This window comes from Cetorhinus maximus, chromosome 9 (genome assembly GCF_964194155.1).
Source record: "Cetorhinus maximus chromosome 9, sCetMax3.hap1.1, whole genome shotgun sequence".
Classification (NCBI taxonomy): Eukaryota; Metazoa; Chordata; class Chondrichthyes; order Lamniformes; family Cetorhinidae; genus Cetorhinus; species Cetorhinus maximus.
The window spans coordinates 87,061,452-87,081,073 of NC_135887.1; the positions used below are offsets into that span (position 1 = coordinate 87,061,452).

The following is a 19,622-nucleotide window of genomic DNA, read 5'->3' on the forward strand; positions in this document are numbered from 1 at the left end:
TCTATTGGAATTCTCTTGTGCAAGAAGGGTATGGGTGAGCCACACTCATGGCTATCTGAGTAACCTGTCAAATTCTATCATCCAGAAATCTTACACGTGCTTCTAAGAAGAACACAAGCATAAGGAATAGGGAGCTACAACTTTGGTGGAACTGGCTAAAGATTCAAAGAGATGGCCCTTAATTTCATCCTTTGCATTTCAACTGCCCCAGCTTCTTTTCAAGTAACTTTCCACATCTCACATTAAACTAGACATTGCATTTTCTTTCCTTAATGTTTGCAGCTGAATCCTGCCTGCCATTTTTAATCCTCACACCAATTCATGTTTATTAACTTGTTCCCAGTGATGCCGACTGATCTTTGTTACTTTCACTGACAATTTACTTTTCCAAGTGATTTGAAAAATGCTGGTGGAGCCAATGAAGGTCAGGTAGTAGGGGCTGGAGACCACAGAGGAATGAAGCAAATGTCATGAAAATATAATAATTTTCATATTATTGTGATTTATTGTAAAGATAGGTTAATAGTGGGGTTCAGATTGGTTTCTGTGTGGGTGGGTGTGTGTGTGGGGGCATTTAATTGAATTGGAGACAGTTGGCCTGGCGCCTTTGAGTTATCAAAAGGGAAGCTAGGTTTGAAATGCTAAATATGTAAACATGGCTGAGGTTTTAGAATGTGAGGTGTGAGGAACATTTGCATTTTTAGATAAAGTAGGTTAGTTTGAATTTCAAAGAGATGGTAAGATGTTAGACCTAGCCATAAGAAGCTAAGCCAAACAGTTTGTTTTTCCCAAAGGTTACTGATAATATAAATCTTTCATAGTACTCATTTATGAGAAAAGGAAAGTTGCAAATACATATTGGAACAATGGAATTGAAAAGGGGGAAACATGTATAAAGGAGATGAGGTTGTGTGTAAGGGGGAAGGCACTTTTTTTTAAAAAAAAACACAAGTGTGAAAAGCCTCCAGCCCTTCTGCAACAAGTTGTTGCCTACAGGAACTGAAGCTAATAAAACTCACTTTGAATATCACTGTCCAGTGTATTGTGTGCTTTGCCTGGGTCTTTTTAACTCCATTTGTTTTACTGTTCCCTTAACAGAGGTGTAACTGGGAGCCAGATTAATTAGGAGATTTAGGAGTTAGTATAGTAGTAATTTGTAGACCTATGTATGTGCTTAAGACATTTTCTTTTATTAATAAACGATTAATTTAGTTTTGTGAAAAAAACCTCTAAGTCTCGGTGGACTTATTGCTACTGAATTCAAGGCATGCATCTCGAAATAAAATACAAATTGCAAACAGTTGTGGCAGCTGTTTTCAGATTCCCTCTGGGACTTGAGCAGCTCGGCATTTACCATCCGCTGTTCCATAACACAAATATGAGGGCAGAAAGCCACAAGCCTAAGGAGAGGTAGTGGCCTGGCAGAGTTAAGAGTAGGGGCATGGGCTGCTGGCCCAGGAAAAGGAAAAGAGGTAGGATGAGGCTGGGAAGGAGTTGGTGTAGGTGAGAGGGTTGCAGGCCCAAAGATAAAAATATTAACATTTTAAAAATTTAGCAGAGACAATAGAGAGGAGTTGAGAAGTGGTCAGTTTAGTGGGGAAGGCTGCAAAAGGCAATTGTGCTTTCAAAGTTTAAAAAATAAAATTTTGCTAATTGCAGTGTAACCTCAAATAGATATAAGGGAAACAATGCAAGAGTAATGGTGTCACCTATGATGGGAAGACTGAAAGGTAAGTATGCATTGTTTGGCTTGTTAGGAATAGGTATGAAGAAAAGTGATGCAGCCAACACTAAAATCATTACACAGGAAGTAAGTATGATACACACATACACAAGTCAAAACCAATACTGAAAAGTTTCATCTTAATTTTGTCAAAGAATGTGTTGATGGTATACCCTAGAACAGTAGGCTGTAGAAGCTGTGGTTATAATAACAGAGATTGAAAATTAATAGATGTAAAATGCGGATTAATGGATTAAAAGACGTGGTAATGGAACACTTGGAAAGCATTAACAGGATTAGACAAAGTCAGCATGGGTTTATGAAAGGGAAAACATGCTTGACTTGGAGTTTTTTGAGGATGTAACTAGTAGAATAGATAAGGGAGAACCAGTGGATGTGGCATATTTGGATTTCAAGAAGGCTTTTGATAAGGTCCCACATAAGAGGCTAGTGGGCAAAATTTAAAGCACATGGAATCAGGGGTAATATACTGGCATGAATTGTGAATTGGTTGACAGACCAGAAACAGAGGGTGGGAATAAATGGTTCTTTTTCTGGGTGGCAGGCAGTGACTCATGGTGTACCACGGCGATCGGTGCTTGGGCCCCAGCTAGTCACGATATATATAAAATGACTTGGATGAGGAAACCAAATGCAATATTTCCAAGTTTGCTGATGACACAAAGCTGGGCGAGGTTGTGAGGAGAATGCAAGGAGGCTTCGGGGCGATTTAGACAAATTGTGTGTGGGCAAACACATGGCAGATGCATTATAACGTTGATAAATGTGAAGTTATACTCAGTGTGAAAAACACAAAGGCAGAGTATTATTTAAATGGTGTTATATTGGGAAATGTGGATATATAAAGGGATCTGGGTGTCCTTGTACACCAGTCAATGAAAGTAAACAGGCAGGTGCAGCAAGCAATTAGAAAAGCAAATGATATGTTGGCCTTCATTGCAAGAGGGTTTGAGCTCAGAAGTAGGGATGTCTTACTGCAGTTATACAAGGCCTTGGTGAGATCACACCTGGAGTATTGTGTGCAGTTTTGGTCTCCCTACCTAAGAAAGGATATACTTGCAATAGAGGGAGTGTAGCGAAGGGTCGCTAGGCTGATACTGAGGATGTCAGGACTGTTGTATGAGGAGAGATTGGTTCGACTGGGCCTGCATTCACTAGAGTTTAGAAGAATGAGAGGGGATCTGATTGAAACGTATAAAATTCTAATGGGGCTAGACAGACCAGGTGAAGGGAGGATGTTTTCGCTGGTTGAGGAGTCTAGAACCAGGGGCCACAGTCTCATGATGTGGGGCAGGCCATTTAGGTCTGAGATGAGGTAAAAATTCTTCACTCAGGGTGGTCAACCTGCGGAATTCTCTACCACAGAAGGCTGTGGAGGCTGGGTCACTGAGTATATTCAAGAAAGAAATTGATAAATTTTTGGATATTAGGGGCATCAAGGGGTATGGAGAGAAAGAGGGAATATGGTGTTGAGATAGAGGATCAGCCATGATCATATGGAAGGGCAGAGCAGGCTTGAATGGCCTACCCCTGCTCCTAGTTTTTTTGTTTCCATAAACTGGAGACATTTAAATTATGGCAAAGTGTTTTTTTATATTAAAAGCAATTATAACAGGAAAATTAAATTTGCATTATACAAAGTACATGCATCACTATTTACTGTCAACACTGAAAGGCTACTGATAAATATTGCAATAGAGCTAAGCAGGTACCAATGAATTAATAAATCAATTTGACAGCTACCCTGCATCAGCAAATTCCATCATTAGCATTTGAACACAAAAATCAACACTGATGCTCCACTGCGCTACTGAGGGAGTGCTGCACTGTCTAAGGTGCTGCCTTTTGGATGAGACATTAAATTGAGGTCCTATTTCTGATCTCCAGTTGACGTAAATGATGCCTTGGCACTCTTTTGAAGATCAGAGGAGCTATTCCCAATGTCTTGCCTAATCTTTATCCCTCAACCAAAATCACAATTACAGATCATCTGGTCAATATCACATTGTTGATTGAGGGAGTTGTGTGCAAATTGGCTGCCCTGTTTCTGATTACAGTGACTAACTACACTTTGTATAGTACTTCATTGGATGGAAAGTGTTTTGGGACGCCCTGTGGTTATGAAAGGTGCTATATAAATGCAAGCCTTTTTATTTTCTTCATTGCTGTTATTTGGCTTATGTTATTTCAGTGAGTCCTAAATCAAATGTTAAGATGTCTGGAAGCTCCTGAGAAAAGAAGATACACTATTTGGCTTAAATGAAGGTGAGTGGGAGAAGACTTGTGTAGAGCATAAACACCGGCATAAACCATTTGAGCTGTCCCACTGTCATCAATCAAAACAAAATGATTTTATAAAAGGAATGGCCTGTTTTTGTGCTATACATTATAGAGCAAAGTTTTCGGTGGCGGTACTTGATCACGTGAAGATTCTGAGCATCACGAGAAGATTCCGATGGATATCCGCACTATGTTGTGTACTTATTACAAATTTCCAGTCTTCCTTTTATTATTAATAGACGTCCAATTGTTTCAATCAACAAATGGTGTTGAGTTTAAAGTCCTGAAGTATTTTCCTCATCTTTACTGGGGAAAGGAATTTGTCTTCCCCATGGTTAGGGGGCGCTCTCCTGTCGGGGTGCAGCAGTTCCTGGAAATGACATTGCGCAGAATGACGGGATACTGGAGGACTCCTCATGTCGCAGAGATGGTGCTGCGGAAAGGTGAGCGAGCAGTGGACGCGTTGCTATCGCAACCAAAGTGTTCTTCATCTCCCAAATAACTTCACAATAATAAGATTGAGTTTAAAATGTTGGGTTTGTAAGCGATTTTAGTCGGAGCCGCATCCACTGAGAAAGTTGGTTTAATTTTACAGAGCCGAAGTTCGCCTCTCCTGCACATTGTAAAATGAATTGTTTAAACACTTTGAGGCTCTGTCCAAATGATTTGGGGATCTCGCTTTTTTTTTTAATGGCGAATCAGACATGCATAAATATGCCCCAGTTAAAAGCCGATGGTCGGAATTTTCCAGTCTCCCCCTTCGCGGTGGGGCCAGCGAACCATTGACATCTCCGTTCACCTCGGTGGGACTGGAAAATTTCAGCTGATGTCGTTGAGATTGTAAAGGGAATGAAATAGATAGAGGAGAAGCTAAAATACTTCCAATCCAGAGTTATTTTTTATTTCTGAAATAAAGTGGATTTCAATTTTCTTGTGGAGTGTGTGCTGCCTCTCGAAGTTACTGTTTCAGAAGGCAAGGTATTGAAGGGCAGGATACAGATTCATGTATGAGAACCCCAAAACCTCTTCTGTACGTTCCTAATATAAACATTGCAATTGGAGCGAAGTTACAAGCAGAGATGAACTCTCTCCTACTGTGTAAAAAAGGTAAAGTCAGCGTAAATTGCCGAAGATGTTTGTAGTGTGTCACTGAAGGGAGTCTGGGAATAATTTGCCTGAGCACTGACATGGATGAGGAAAATATTTGAAAAAGCTCAAGAAAAATGCAAAAGAGTTCAGCAAATTTTATACTATATTGACCTGAATTGCTGAAAAAAACTAAGCCGTGCAATTAAAGGAATCTGCACAACCAAACTTTTTTAAAAATTCATTCATGGGGTGTGGGCGTTGCTGGCTAGGCCAGCATCTATTGCCCATCCCTAATTGCCCTTGAGAAGGTGGTGTTGAACTGCCTTTTTGAACTGCTACAGTCTATGTGGTGCAGGTACACCCACTGTGCTGTTAGGGAGGGAGTTCCAGGATTTTGACCCACTTAGGCTGTGTCTGGAGAGAACATTTTGAGCTGAACAATATTAGGGTTAAAAACAAAAAGCTAAAAGCTACTGCGGATGCTGGAAATCCAAAACAAAAACAGAATTACCTGGAAAAACTCAGCAAGTCTGGCAGCATCGGCGGAGAAGAAATCAGTTAACGTTTCGAGCCTTCATGGCCCTTCGGCAGAACTGCAGCATAGTTTCAACAAGGGAGAAATATAAATTGGTTTAAGGTGGGTGGGGGGGGGGGAAGAGAATGTGTCTCTTCCCCCCCCCCCACCCACCTTAAACCAATTTATATTTCTCCCTTGTTGAAACTATGCTGCAGTTCTGCCGAAGGGCCATGAAGGCTCGAAACGTTAACTGATTTCTTCTCCGCCGATGCTGCCAGACTTGCTGAGTTTTTCCAGGTAATTCTGTTTTTGTTTTTAATATTAGGGTTAAGTCTTCTTCGGTCTGTCTGCAAGCATTACCCAGACCTCCCTGTCGCTTGCCATCTTCCCCCCCCCCCCACCCACCTTAAACCAATTTATATTTCTCCCTTGTTGAAACTATGCTGCAGTTCTGCCGAAGGGCCATGAAGGCTCGAAACGTTAACTGATTTCTTCTCCGCCGATGCTGCCAGACTTGCTGAGTTTTTCCAGGTAATTCTGTTTTTGTTTTTAATATTAGGGTTAAGTCTTCTTCGGTCTGTCTGCAAGCATTACCCAGACCTCCCTGTCGCTTGCCATTTCAACACTCCACCCTGCTCTCATGCCCACATGTCCATCCTTGGCTTGCTGCATTGTTCCAGTGAAGCTCAACACAAACTGGAGGAACAGCACCTCATCTTCCGACTAGGCACTTTACAGCCTTCCGGACTGAATATTGAGTTGAACAATTTTAGATCATGAACTCTCTCCTCCATCCCCACCCCCTTTCCGATTTTCCAATAATTTATATAGATTTTTCTTTTCCCACCTATTTCCATTATTTTTAAATGTATTTCCATCCATTGTTTTATCTCTACCTTTTAGTCTTTTTCGATTCCTTCACCCCACCCCACCCCCACTAGGGCTATCTGTACCTTGCTCGTCCTGCTTACTACTCTTGATTAGCACGTTCCTTTAGGTAATATCAACATCTCTTTGTCCTTTTGTCTGTGACATCTTTTGGTTATCTCTACCTATCACTGGCCCTCTATCCAGCTGTTCTTGTCCCACCCCCCCTTAAACCAGCTTATATTTCACCCCTTTTCTATTTTTCCTTAGTTCTGTTGAAGAGTCATGCGGACTCGAAACGTTAACTGTGCACCTCTCCACAGATGCTGCCAGACCTGCTGAGTTTTTCCAGGTATTTTTGTTTTTGTTTTTGTTTTGGATTTCCAGCATCCGCAGTTTTTTGCTTTTATCTTAGGGTTAAGTCTAATGGTTGCAGTTCTGCCACTTGTGCTGGTAGAGGGTGAACAATTTAAGATGTTAAATTTAAAATCATAAGTGCACTGGATAAAATTAAAGTGCATTCGCTCAATTATTTCTTTTCCCTTTAGTGTATTGGTACAAATTGATATTAAATGTAATCTTATACACTGTCTATTTTTCTTTACAGTGAAATCTGCTGCTGTTGTATCCTTTGGGTGGCACAGTACGTTTTATACCAATTTCGGGAGCTGACATCTTGTAGTCCAGCTCATTTCAGCTCTCTCAAAGGCAGGAATTTTAATACAAAATTTATTCCCAAATGTACAAAGGGTCGTTAACATTTGGGGTTGGTGGGGCTGATTGAGGAGTCTACTTGTGAGTGAGTGAAGGAAGAGTTCTTTTTCAGAGAGAAGACATTCTGTCTTCTAGTCTTCCACTTAGTGTTTTTTTTATTATTTCACCCATTTTTAAGTAGTACAGAAACATTTTCTGTCAGTTATTGCTCTTTTCTTTCTAACTCTTGCATTTTTTTATTTGTTCCTGGGATGTGAGTATCTCTGGCATGGTTAGCATCCCTAATTGCCCTTGAGTAGGAGATGATGAGCCACCATCTTTAATCACCACAGTTCATCTGGTGTAGATACATTCACAGTGCTAGGACGGAGGGAGTTCTAGGATTTTGACCCAGTGGTAGTGAAGAAACAGTGACATAGTTCGAGTCAGAGTGATGTGTAGCTTGGAGGGAACTTGCAGGTGTGGCTGTTCCCATATGCCTGCTGCCCTTGTTCTTCTAGGTGGTAGAGATTTTAGGTATGGAAGGTGTTGTTGAAGAAGCTTTGGCAAGTTGCTGCAGTGCATCTTGTAGATGGTATGTACTGCTGCCACTGTGAGCCGGTAGTGGAGGGGGTTAATGTTTAAGGTGGTAGATGGGGTATTGATCAAGTGGGATACACAGGTTAAAATATATACACATGGCTACAAATTACTATCATAACTTTTAACAAATTCCCAAACTAATCTCCATTAAGGCAACAGCAACCCATAGACTTAACCAAACACCAGGCAAAGCATTTTCACCTTATGAATTCGAAATGAGATTCTTTTAACTGTGGAACCAGTTGGAGGCGTACAGCTGCCTTTTGATCTTACATTGCCTCTGCTCTGCACACCCGAAAACTGCTGAAGTTATACCTGCCACCACTGATTGAATTCAAATTCTCATTGTCTCACCAGCCTCTTTGAATGTCACCTTTTAACAATGAAACCCCTTTCATTGTACCAATTTTATTAGTAATATAAACATATTGCTTGGTAGCTGCTAGAAAGGCGTCAGTTTACACCCCACTTCTTGAATGCTCTATTTAAGAAATGCAAATGCACACTATTTCCCTTTCATATCAAAACTAGTACACATCAAAGCACCCAGACTAGCTGTCTTTAATCCAATTAAGACACACCCACAGATTAAACCTCTATTTTAAAAGAAAAACATTTTCCAAAATATTATATACATTAATAGCTTCATGACAAATGAATTATTTTTATTTATGAGCAACCTCAGTTTGATTTTGATCCTCCTCAAAATCTACCTTTTTACACATTCCTTTTGTTATCTAACTATTCTGCTGCCTGTCATTTGTTTTAAGTTTGGGAATGGCTTTGGGACATTTACTTAAAAGAGTTCTATCATTGCAAGTTATTGATCCATTATGGTAAGTGGCAGCAGACTGTTTCACCGTGGAGAGTCAAATTCAATCCTGTCCTTAACTGATACACTTTCCAGCAGGGGCCATTGGAACTGGGAATTATGGCTGATTTTTGCCTCCCAAAACAAGAAAGCTAAGATCAATTGTATCAGCACTGCTGCCAACTGAATTGATAACATTTAACTAAGCACAGACCTGAGATTGAAACTGGGCCTACCTCCTGCACATAATACCCACACTAGAAGATGTATTAAACCATCAAGTCACCTCTCAAAATTATTTTTTAAAATCTAGTAGGCAGTATTAAGCAGAAATTCTTTTTAATACTCCTGAGTAGGTTGATTGAATAATCTCCTCCCTGGGAATAGCATTTTCTATTTTAAATCCCATTTTCAGGAATGAGGAATAGAATTCTCAGTGATCTTTTGGACTAAACTTGAAAGGCTTTAGTATGGGATTTTATCTCTGTAACTGAATTACAAAGACAGAAAAAGTAAAATATTTTTAAGTCACTGGTGGTTTTCGCCTGTTTCTTGCACAGAACAAAGGCTGCTGTTGTGGTACTTACAGCAGTTTACAATTTTTAGCAAATTAGGTTGCCATATTTTACCAATCTTCTTAATTCATTTTTGCTTTATGTGCAACATTAGCAAGGCCATCATTTATTGCCCATCTCTAGTTGCCATTGAGATGATGGTGGTGGTGGTCGGCCACCTTCTTGAACCACTGCCATCCATGTGGTGAAGGTACTTCTACGATGCTATTAGGTAGGAGAGCTCCAGAATTTTGACCCAGAAATCTTGAAAATCTGGCAAGTTCAGAACATGGACTGACAGTGGAACAAAGACAGATTTAGGATGGAATCATGGCTTTATCTGACTCCTGATTTTTGCCTTTTGATGATGAAAAGCCAGCAGAAGTCCAAAGACATAAATAACAACTTTGCATTGGGTGATTTCTTTTGCTATGTGCTATGAAAACATAAATCATTTTCTGCACTCACATTTATGATTTCAATGCATTTAATGTGCAGCAGAATTTTTTTCCCCTTGTTGTAAAACACAGAAATTAGTTGGAAAAAATGGACTTCAGATTTAAAAAATAGACTTTTGTTCTCCAGTTTATCGCTTCATTGTTTCCAGATGCCAGGTCAGAAATCCTGGGTGAGAACTCAGGACACTTGATCCCCTAAAATTGATATTTATAGTTATCATTGCAGCAATATTCCTTAACCAGATTGCAACAGCTTTCCTCCATCCCTCTACAGATAGTTTACTATTTCAACATGTTTTATTATTCTTTTTATTTTCTTGCTACTTTGCTAATGATTATCTACAAAAGTAAGTTTTAACTTATAACTATTTTGCTATAACTATTTATACACATGATATTTAGAACATTGAGTCCGGGAATTATTTTCTTTTCATGTTTTAGGTCAAGCATTCAGTTTCCCAGATGGTAATCTGGCCTTTGATCTGATTCTTCTGATTCTCATGGTAATTCTGGAAATGATGAGGCTATATCTGGGTAAGATGTTGCTTTTCATTATGTTGTATCACCCTATCTGATGCTCTGTGGTGTTACTACTGGTAGCTTGAAATTTGGGCACGGTTTTGATGTTTAGTTGGAACTGTGTTTAATCCCACCTGTCTTTTAAGGCTTATGCTCAGAAATCTGGGGTCATTTTGGATCTAATTGTTATTGTTGAAGTTTCCCCAGATTGGTTCCTTCCCTTGGGTAGAGTATAGGTTATGTTTGAAGGACACTAGGATTGAATTTCTTTTTTTACACTTTTCCTTTTTAATAAATTGTTGCTAATTTATAAAGATTCCATTTGAGCCAATTGGGTGCAAGTTTGAAATATGTTTGTGTGTCACAGTGTGATGGTTGCAAATCTGATGCTTTAAGGTGTGATAGATATGCACTAAATGCAATACTTAATAAAAAATATTAGCAGACTTACATTGTTTATTGCTCATATAAATAGTGATGTCATGCCATGTAACACAGTGGATTATCAGGGCTCCAGTACAGTATAAGTCAATTTGTGTTTTTGTTACATGTTTTTTCTGTGATTTTTACTAATGTTTTAGGGATCAAATTCCATATCTTTGTCTAATTTTCTGTTAAAACTGTAATTCAGTGGCTTTGATCATCATTATACATTCCTTAACTAAGTACACAGCTTTCTTTTCCAAAAAGTAAACTTTATTTCAGGAAGTCAGTTTTATAAATTAATCAAGTTTTTAAGCATCTGACAGTCAAAAGAGGAATGTTTTTTTCAAAAAAAACTTAATTAAATTCTCAGAAGAATACTTTTAATGTTTTGTGAAGCCATTGTACATTTGATGGCTTCATTGCACAATATCAGCAGGTAGAGTGCATTGATATATCCAAGTTTCTAGACATGAGCATACCTACATTTTCTAATTTCTGCTAACATATTGATTCACCTACAGCAGGTTTTGAGGCACAATTCACTTCAGTACAGGTGAGCTAGGAAAGGGAAAAATTCCTGCTCCTGATCACTATCTAATGACTCCTGTTGCAATGGGTGGATTTGACAGATCAATAGCTCTTTTCCTATTCTTGGTTTTCATATATGAAATAGTGCCCTCTTATATGACCACTCGTGAATATATGTATATAAGCAAAACTGGATTAAACTGGTTTCACTTTTGTACCAGACTCTGTGTTGTACACTTGAGTGCTTTTGTTCCAGGAAGATATCATAGGCAATGAGGTGGGATACAGATTCCCTAGTCAAACAAATTTGGGTTGGAAAAGCTTCCAGCTAACCAACTGAGGAATTTGAGTGTTCTTTCTGTGAGAATAGGCTTCAAAATCTGGTTTTAGAGAAAAAGCTGTTGTGCACATGGGTGGACTGACCTTCAAAGACGTCTGCTTCAACAGGAATTATTGGGCAACTGGGGGAGTTCAGTGTGACTGAGTGTCTTTATGTGGAGTATTTAGAGATTCTTTTCATTCTAACAATATCCCTGAAGACCCTGATAATCCCTCTGTCAACCAAGCAGTGGGAAGAGGAAATGAAAAGATTGACATTTTAGACTGAAGCAGGCCCAGAGGTATATGAGATGCTCAAGAATTCGTTTGTGCCAACAAAACCAAAGGACAAGTGACTGGCAAAAATTTTGAGTACTTGAGAGAGCGGCACTACAATTCCAAGCCATTGGAGATTGCAGAAAACTGTCGTTTCAGAGCAAGGAATGAGTTGCCCAATAAAGACATTGGAAAGTTTATCATGACCTTGAAAAAGCTGCCATTCGTTGTAATTTTGGGGAATTTCAAGAGCGCACTGCAGGAAATATTTGAAGTGGTTTAAAAAGTGAATGCATTCGCAGTAAGTTGATGACATTGCCAAACTTAACTTTCAACATAGCTTGCCAAACAGCATTGACATGGCAGAATGTGACTTGAGAGAAGTTAAAAGTTAACAACTGCCAGTCGTCTGCTGACGTAAATAAGCTGCAGATGAGTAAACAAGAGGCCCCAACAATAGCAGTTGGTAGTAGCAGTGGTACAACAAAGTCCTGTTACTGGTGCTTAGGCCAACATTGGGCACAGAATTGTCCATTTCTGAAGGCAGAGTGCTACAGCTGCAAAAAGAAGGGCCTTCTCACCAAGGCATGCTGTAAGAAGGTTAACGGAGAGAATTCTGGCTGGAAGACATGTTAATTGCTGCATGCAAGTATCAAACAGCAGCAGGTCAATGAGGGGTTGGTTGAGATTCATACGATCAGAAACACAAGGATGTCCAGTGGAAACTCGCACGGCGTCGTGGTCAAAGTAGAATTGGATGGAGCTCCGCTAAACATGGAACTCAATACTTGCGCATCAGTTAGCGTGATTCCTGAATTGATATATTGTGAAAAATTGAGTCAACATCAGTTGGAAAAAATCACGAATACAATTATGTAGTATGGAGGAGAGTTCTGGTCATGTACAATGAGCAATATGGATGATTGAAAATGATTGTGTATCGATGGTCTATTGATGCAACTGTGAATGGTGTATTGATCATATGGTATTATGAATGGTGTAAGTCAGCTGCTTTTACCAAATATGGTAGGAGAAATCCTGGATACCACATAATCAATAGCTACATCCTGAACAACAATTAATAAAGTCTATGGCATGCAGATGTTTGAGTCTAAATTGTTCTGAGGTAACAAAATTACAAGCAGAGTTTAGCAATACAATTAAAAATATGCAAACAGCCCAGTAATTTCAATCATCCTTTTCCTGTCTCTTATTGTTAAACTGTACATTTCACATGCCACAGATAATTTTAAGGTGTTACCTTTTATTGCCGTGATCAAGTATATTTGTATGTGGATCTGTATTTTCTTACCCTCGAGTGATTGAATCAGTTTAAATAACTGCAGCAGGAAGCTTTTGTATTTGAAAATAAAGAAGGTTAGTTTATTTCTCAAACAGTTGTCCCGGAGATAAACGAAAATGTGACATCGCACTCACATGACTCTCCCACACTATCAGCCACACACACACACAAACTCGATCTTGAAGGTAAAACAGTAATTATAAAAATGGAAATTAACGCATTCGGTGCGGGCCTGACATTTTGTAGTTAATTTGTTGCTTTAGCTGAAGTGAAGGTCTCAAAAATGTGTTTGTGATGTGTCAGTAGTTGTGATGGTTCCTAGAGTTGATCTGCTTGGAGCTTTTTTTACAGGTAGGTTTGAAGATGGAACAGGTTAGAGGAGAGAGAGGCTTAGTTTCTCTTTCAAGATATTGTAGATAGTTACTTTGTTGCTTAACTGGCTGCAGCGGTTGATAGTTTTGCCTCTCGGGTCCTCTCCTCTCTAATGGAATTCTGTCTACGTCTTTGCAGATGTCTCTGAAAAGTAGTTTGAATTTTCTACTATATCTTTAGCAGGGAGCCAAAATGGCCACTGTATCATGTGACCTCAAGTCAGTGTTGCGTCATGGTCCCAAATAAGGGATTGTGGTCATTTAATTAAGTGTCTGAAGTCTTTTCCCACTTGTGTTTTTTTTAGATGGCCAAAGCCTTTTGATTTGACAAGGCAAATTTGGATTTTTACAATGAAGGTCTCACTGGAGTTTTGTTCATATCCTAGCTGAAACCACAGTGAGTCAGTATCAGAAAAGGTATCTTTGCCCTCTTGAGAGATATGATGGTTTAATCCACAAAACTATCTGGTAGCTCTGAGGAGCCATCTTAAGTTTCAGTTTTACTTGTTTTAAAATGTAGTCTTTAAAAATATGTCTTTAAAGATTTATAATACCACCATGTAGGTACTGTGTCATGACAACAGACAGACAGACTCAATCATTTTAAACTGTTCTAATTTCCATTTAATCATTCTGAATTGTCCTAACTTTTGACCCTTTGTCTATATAAATGTATAGTTTCATACATGTTATCTCTAATCATTGTGTGACATCCTTTATTTACGCCTAACGTAATCAATACAAACAGTAAACCCCCATTAGAACACAACTCAGCAGTTACTCATTACTTACCAAAAGTCCATACAAATATTTACAAAGTACAGTTTTTAAAAATCATAGTACAATCATAGCAAGCACTTTGCTCAGTCGAAGTTTAATACCAGCTACTGTCCTTCTAGTCTATGCCAAATGGCTGAATGCATGAGCAGAATTTGTGTAGAAGCCCTTCTGGATGCAGGTTATCTAGTACAGAAATATTGAGTTCGGGGCTTGAATTTACGATGTATAGCCTTGCCTTTTTCCATTTTACTACAGCTGATGGTGTTCAGGGCCTCTCTCCATTCCTATTGCCACTCTTTTTTTCTTTAATGGATAGCTTAAATCTTGTTTTCTGCTTTTCTCATGTTTTCTGTCTTGTCTTTGGACATGGAGATCAGCACAGTGCACAGTGCATCTGTCTACTGGAGACTGTTGGTGAGTGTAGGAGAAGTTCCAGAGGGGTTGACTCAAGTTGTAGTTTGTGAAGTATTTCAGGATCTCGGGAGGTGGTATCTCATCATGTTATAGAAGTATTAGTTATGCTGGGAGTGCTGAGACCTTTGGCTAATAGGACCTTTTTTGGCCGTTGTTGAGGAGCTGAGCTTGGCTGGTGAATCAACTGGATGTCAGTTGTTCTGGGAGTTTTTCATTTCTTGTACGGTCGTAGAAGCAGACAACCCTTCCCATCATGTCATGATATAGTACATAGCGAGGATTACAACTGTACCATAAAGTAGTCCTGACCTGAGGGATCATATCATTCCTCCACGCGTGCTAAGATATGAAAAGTAAAGATCAAGAAGATAGTAGGCTTAGAATTCCAACACTGGAGGCATCAAATAGACTGAAACGACACATATGCTGATCAGTGTGTAACTAAGAGGTATATTATCCATAGATGCTGAAATGCTTCATTAATATACTAGAACTATGTGTTACGTTTGAAAAAAATAATAGAACTATTGCATCTGTTAAACAGGCTGATAACTGTGCCACTTTTGAAAATTCATTTAGAGAAAGAATCATGAAAGGATTTTGAATTTTTTTACTTATTTCGAAGCATGTGAAAACCAAGAACAGGTATTGATTGATCTGTCAAGCCAATATTTACAAAGCCACCTATTCCAGCAGGAGTCATTAGATAGTGATCAGGAGCAGGAATTTTTCCTTTTCTTAGCTCAATTCCCTTTCCTGTGCTGAGGTGAATTGTGCCCGAAATATGAAACCAGCTAAGTTAGCACAGACATAACTTGAACCTGAGACCCTCTGTTCTATATGGCTTAGTACTGTATTAGACTATATGGTTGCTTCAGGTATTCCATACAACAAAGTTGTTTTTGTGTGTGTGACCTTGAATGTAATGGGTCTCCAGAGTTGAGGTGTTAAAGCTGGTTTGATTCTCTGTCCATTTTCCTAGGTTTTAAAGGCAACCTGACTGAAGAGACGGTTCCAATTGTTACTAGCATGGTCCTAACAATTGGAAGTCTGATGCTTTGCCTGTACTTCTTGTTGTGGCAAACCTATGTGCTAAAAGCAGATGTAATAATCAATGCAATCCTCCTGGTAACCTATGGACTGGAGGGGATGTTGGATATAATTGCTGTTTCAGCTTTTGCCAGGTAATTTAATCAATTTGCCTTTGATCTAATTTTAAGTCTTGAACTCAATTACATTGATACAGCATTGGAAGCGATAAACTCTCACCTTTTTCCACAAGGACACACCATTTAGGAGTTTAATGTACCTGTTGGAATCCTCTGACTAGCTCAGTTAGTAAAGGCAGTGTGTAATTGAGCCAGGTTCAGTCCCGCTAATATGTTCATTTCAGTAAGGGACCTATGAGTGTTAGAGTTGACATCAGCCAGGGTTCCCACTCCTGATCACAATCCTATGATTCCTGGTGGAACTGTACATGCGGCTTAATGTCCTGCAAACATTTTAAAATGCAGTTTTTTGTGTGCTTTAGGTAAGGGTGGTGAATAGAAGGCTTCCATTTTGAGCATTCAGTTTCAGGTACAGCATTGTTAGATGAAGAATATTGTCAAAACTGTTTCACACACAATCCAAGGTTGCATATAGAATGGTTTGATGCAATACTCCTAGGTTATGTATAGAATGGTTAGATGCAGAGTAAATCCCTCAGTGATCCAATAAACACTTCTAACTCAGCCCAGAAATGTGCTTCAACCTCAGAAGCAAGCATCTCCACCTGTAATATATTCCCATTTCTCACACCAACTATCTGTTGGCCTCTTGGAGCAAAAGTACCAATTTGTACTGAATTAGGTGTAGTTTTGTATTCTGGACATATGTTTACTAGGAATTGGATTGCGACCACCCAAACTCATTTTGCACGGAACCCTAATAGGCACCAGACACTGAAGAAACTTATTCCTCATGGACTGGATTAAAACTCATCCCAGAGAGTAACTGCTCAATCTAACCCACTGATTCACATTGTACTCAATGAGCCAACAATCTCTGTCTTGGATGAGTTGCTAAATAATTATCCAACAGGAGTCAGATGAAATTAGCAAAAAAATAACTATTGAATAGTTTTTGAAATGAAACTATTGAGGTGGTGCAGTGTTAGACAATATCCTTTCAGTGCTAGGATGTGGAGTTGAATCCAGCTCAGATTTATAGAATGGCTTTCACATAATAAACTCTTATTTGTCCATATTGACTTCACTTTAAGTTAGCAGAAAGTATTTGACTAGACTCTTGTGCAAAGGCAGATATATTATAGTATTTATTATCTTGTATTTTGCCCAGGTTCTACACATGATGTGAATGGAATGATGCATCATTTGTTCGGGTCACCAAGACATTCCCGCCATTTGGAGTTATTTGCAGTTTGTGTCAATAGGATCAAAACTACAATTTTTTTATTAGTTACTTTTTAATTTTGTGGGTAAATGTTTGGTAAGTTTCTCCTTTGCATTTCTGACCTCTGTTTTATCTGACGCCTGCAGCCAAGAGGATCCACTGGTTGCCTTCATGCTGCTGGTGTTTCTCCCTGTAGTCCATCATTAAGAGATGCCAGACACTATCCTGTATTCAGTATTGCTCAGATTGGGAGCTGGGTTGCGCCGGTGGAGTGGGAGTTGAACATGCATCTGCCCAAGCTTTGTGCTCTGCAATGAATGATGTCATTGTGCTGTCAATTCACTGAAAGGATTTGAGCATGTGATTATTCTTTAATTCAGCCCTGTTTGCGGGGTGGGGGAGGGGGGAAATGGAATTGCCTGAAAGGAATGTAAGTCCTAAGGATGCTTCAGATCATGAGTTGTAGCAGTTTGATATTATTTGTATCAAAATAAAAGCATTTATATTGAACACATCTGGATTTAATTCTGGCTGTTGTAGAGTACGATGCACTTTTTCCAGATATTAACCAATGGGAGGGATGCAGTAGTAATTACATGGAAATTTTGTGCTAAGTGCCACTTGAACTGTGGAAAAACACCCAGCAATCCAATTTTAGATTCCATATATTCAAACCTGGATTTTAACCAGGTGAAGCACTGTTAACTATGCTAGTTGTGGGGGAGTAATTTGAGATGATAAGTTAAACAGATTTCCCTAATTGGTACTGCCACACTAAATAAACTTACTAAAATATTGCTGTGACATTCCAGCAGATTTCAGGTAGGCACAATTAAAGAATCAGTGATCACTGTCGACTTTTATATGCAAGCACTTTTTTCCCTCAATTTTTCAGTTATGCATTTCTGTTGGCAGCAAAGGTCTTTTAGTACCTTGAACAAGCCTTCGTAAGCACTTTGACACAAACGTGACAGGCTATTCAAGTACTGTAAGTCCCTGTTTAAGTTGTCCCACTTTAAGTTTGCTTTAAAATCGTGCTGTTTTTCGAGCCAGTCGTCTTGATTTACGTCATAAATTGCGATTTATTGTCGTAGCGAGTCATTTTGCACACCTTTTTGCACTGTTGCACATAATCATGGCACATCATCTTGTGATGCTGGGTTCCATGACCCGATCGACACCGTTCTAAAGTGATTGTGATCGGAGGTGTTTGTTTGTACTTGAGGGAACTGCGATTTAAACAAAACTCTGAAGCAAAGTTCTCAAAGAAGAATATCTAAACCAACATTTTTTTTTGCAAGGAAGTAGTTGAAGGCTGGCCTGCTAATTTCTCTGCAGAAAAGGCCCATTTCTTGACTCTGCAAGGTGATTTTTGGAGTCCCAAATATGTCTGTTGTGGAGCTTTACATTGAGTGAGGTAGCGAGACCATTTTTAAGTCTGCTAGAGAGGCATTTGCTACTGTACACATCAATTGCTCTCCTTGTCTCAGGATTTGTTTGGGTGAAGAATACAGGTGACACAATCACATTGCAAGATCCTGACTGCAATTTTCTGATTAATTTTGGAGTCCCAAATTTGGCCCTTGGCCTTTGTTCAACTCTGCAGCAGGTGAGGCAGAAAGGCTGTTCCGGGCTGAATATTGAATTCAACAACTTTAGATCTTAAACTCCCTCCCCCATCCCCACCCCCATTTCCGTTTCTTCCCCCTCCCTTTTGTTTTTTCCAATAATTTATATAGATTTTTCTTTTCCCACCTATTTCCATTATTTTTAAATCTATAACTATAATACCCTGTCAGTCTTTCCACCCCACCCCCACTAGAGCTATACTTTGAGTGTCCTGCCATCCATTCTTAATTAGCACATTCTCTTAGATAATATCACCACCTTTAACACCTCCCTGTTCCTTTGTCTGTAACATCTTTTGATTATCTGCTCCTATCACTGCTTGCTTGTCCCTACAACCCCGCCCCCCCCACCCCCAACTTCTCTCCCCCACCCCCACCCCGACCTTAAACCAGCTTATATTTCACCCCTTTCCTAACTTCACTCAGTTCTGCTGAAGGGTCATGAGGACTCGAAACGTCAACTCTTTTCTTCTCCGCCGATGCTGCCAGACCTGCTGAGTTTTTCCAGGTAATTCTGTTTTTGTTCGGGAGAAGATTCATTTGGGAAGGCACTGAACACAGACTTTGTCAGGAACATGTGGAGTTGAAGTCAAGGCGGCGGTGAGAATGCAAAAACCTCCAAACAACTCATCTCACTGACCATCCAAGAAACAGCTGCCCTACATGTGGTAGAGTCTGTGGATCCCATATTGGACTTGAAAATCGTCTCAAAACCCATCGAACCAGAGTGGAAGCAAGTCATCCCCAAACCCAAGGGATTGACTAAGAAGAAAGAGAGAATGCTGAGTGTTAACTAATTTGAATTTATATTGTATTTCTTTAATATTTAGTGATTTATTTTATTTTGGAAGTTATTTCAGCTAGGAATGAACAGTACTGCCTATGTACTGTGCAGTATTTCAACTTGTGCATTGGGCAAGAATTGTCTGAAGGAACCTAACTCTGGTTTTAACATTCTTATGATTCCTATGGAACCTGTGATTCACTTGAAGTTGGTTAACTTAAAGTTGCAATCTTTTTTTTAATTCATTATGGAATGTGGGCGTCAC

General features: G+C 39.3%; 2 protein-coding genes across 2 annotated transcripts in view; one reads left to right on the forward strand and one right to left on the reverse strand.

Annotated features, from left to right (window-relative positions):
* The window catches only part of LOC144684798 (lysosomal membrane ascorbate-dependent ferrireductase CYB561A3-like), a 198,751-nt gene that overhangs the window by 100,034 nt on the left and 79,095 nt on the right, over nt 1-19,622 (reverse strand). The window lies entirely within an intron of this gene.
* LOC144684794 (transmembrane protein 80-like) lies at nt 4,415-17,457 on the forward strand. The gene is made up of 5 exons (XM_078549025.1): nt 4,415-4,467; nt 9,860-9,963; nt 10,058-10,150; nt 15,534-15,735; nt 16,892-17,457. The coding sequence occupies exons 2-5, from the start codon at nt 9,909-9,911 to the stop codon at nt 16,902-16,904; spliced, it is 363 nt and encodes a 120-aa protein (XP_078405151.1). The 5' UTR covers nt 4,415-4,467; nt 9,860-9,908; the 3' UTR covers nt 16,905-17,457.

Excerpts from the sequence above, each read along its gene's own strand:
- LOC144684794 (XM_078549025.1), top strand. The coding sequence starts at position 9,909 with ATGTTTTATTATTCTTTTTATTTTCTTGCTACTTTGCTAATGATTATC. Across the intron at positions 9,964-10,057 it reads GCTAATGATTATCTACAAAA|GTCAAGCATTCAGTTTCCCA; the intron begins GTAAGTTTTAAC and ends TTCATGTTTTAG. Across the intron at positions 10,151-15,533 it reads AATGATGAGGCTATATCTGG|GTTTTAAAGGCAACCTGACT; the intron begins GTAAGATGTTGC and ends CCATTTTCCTAG.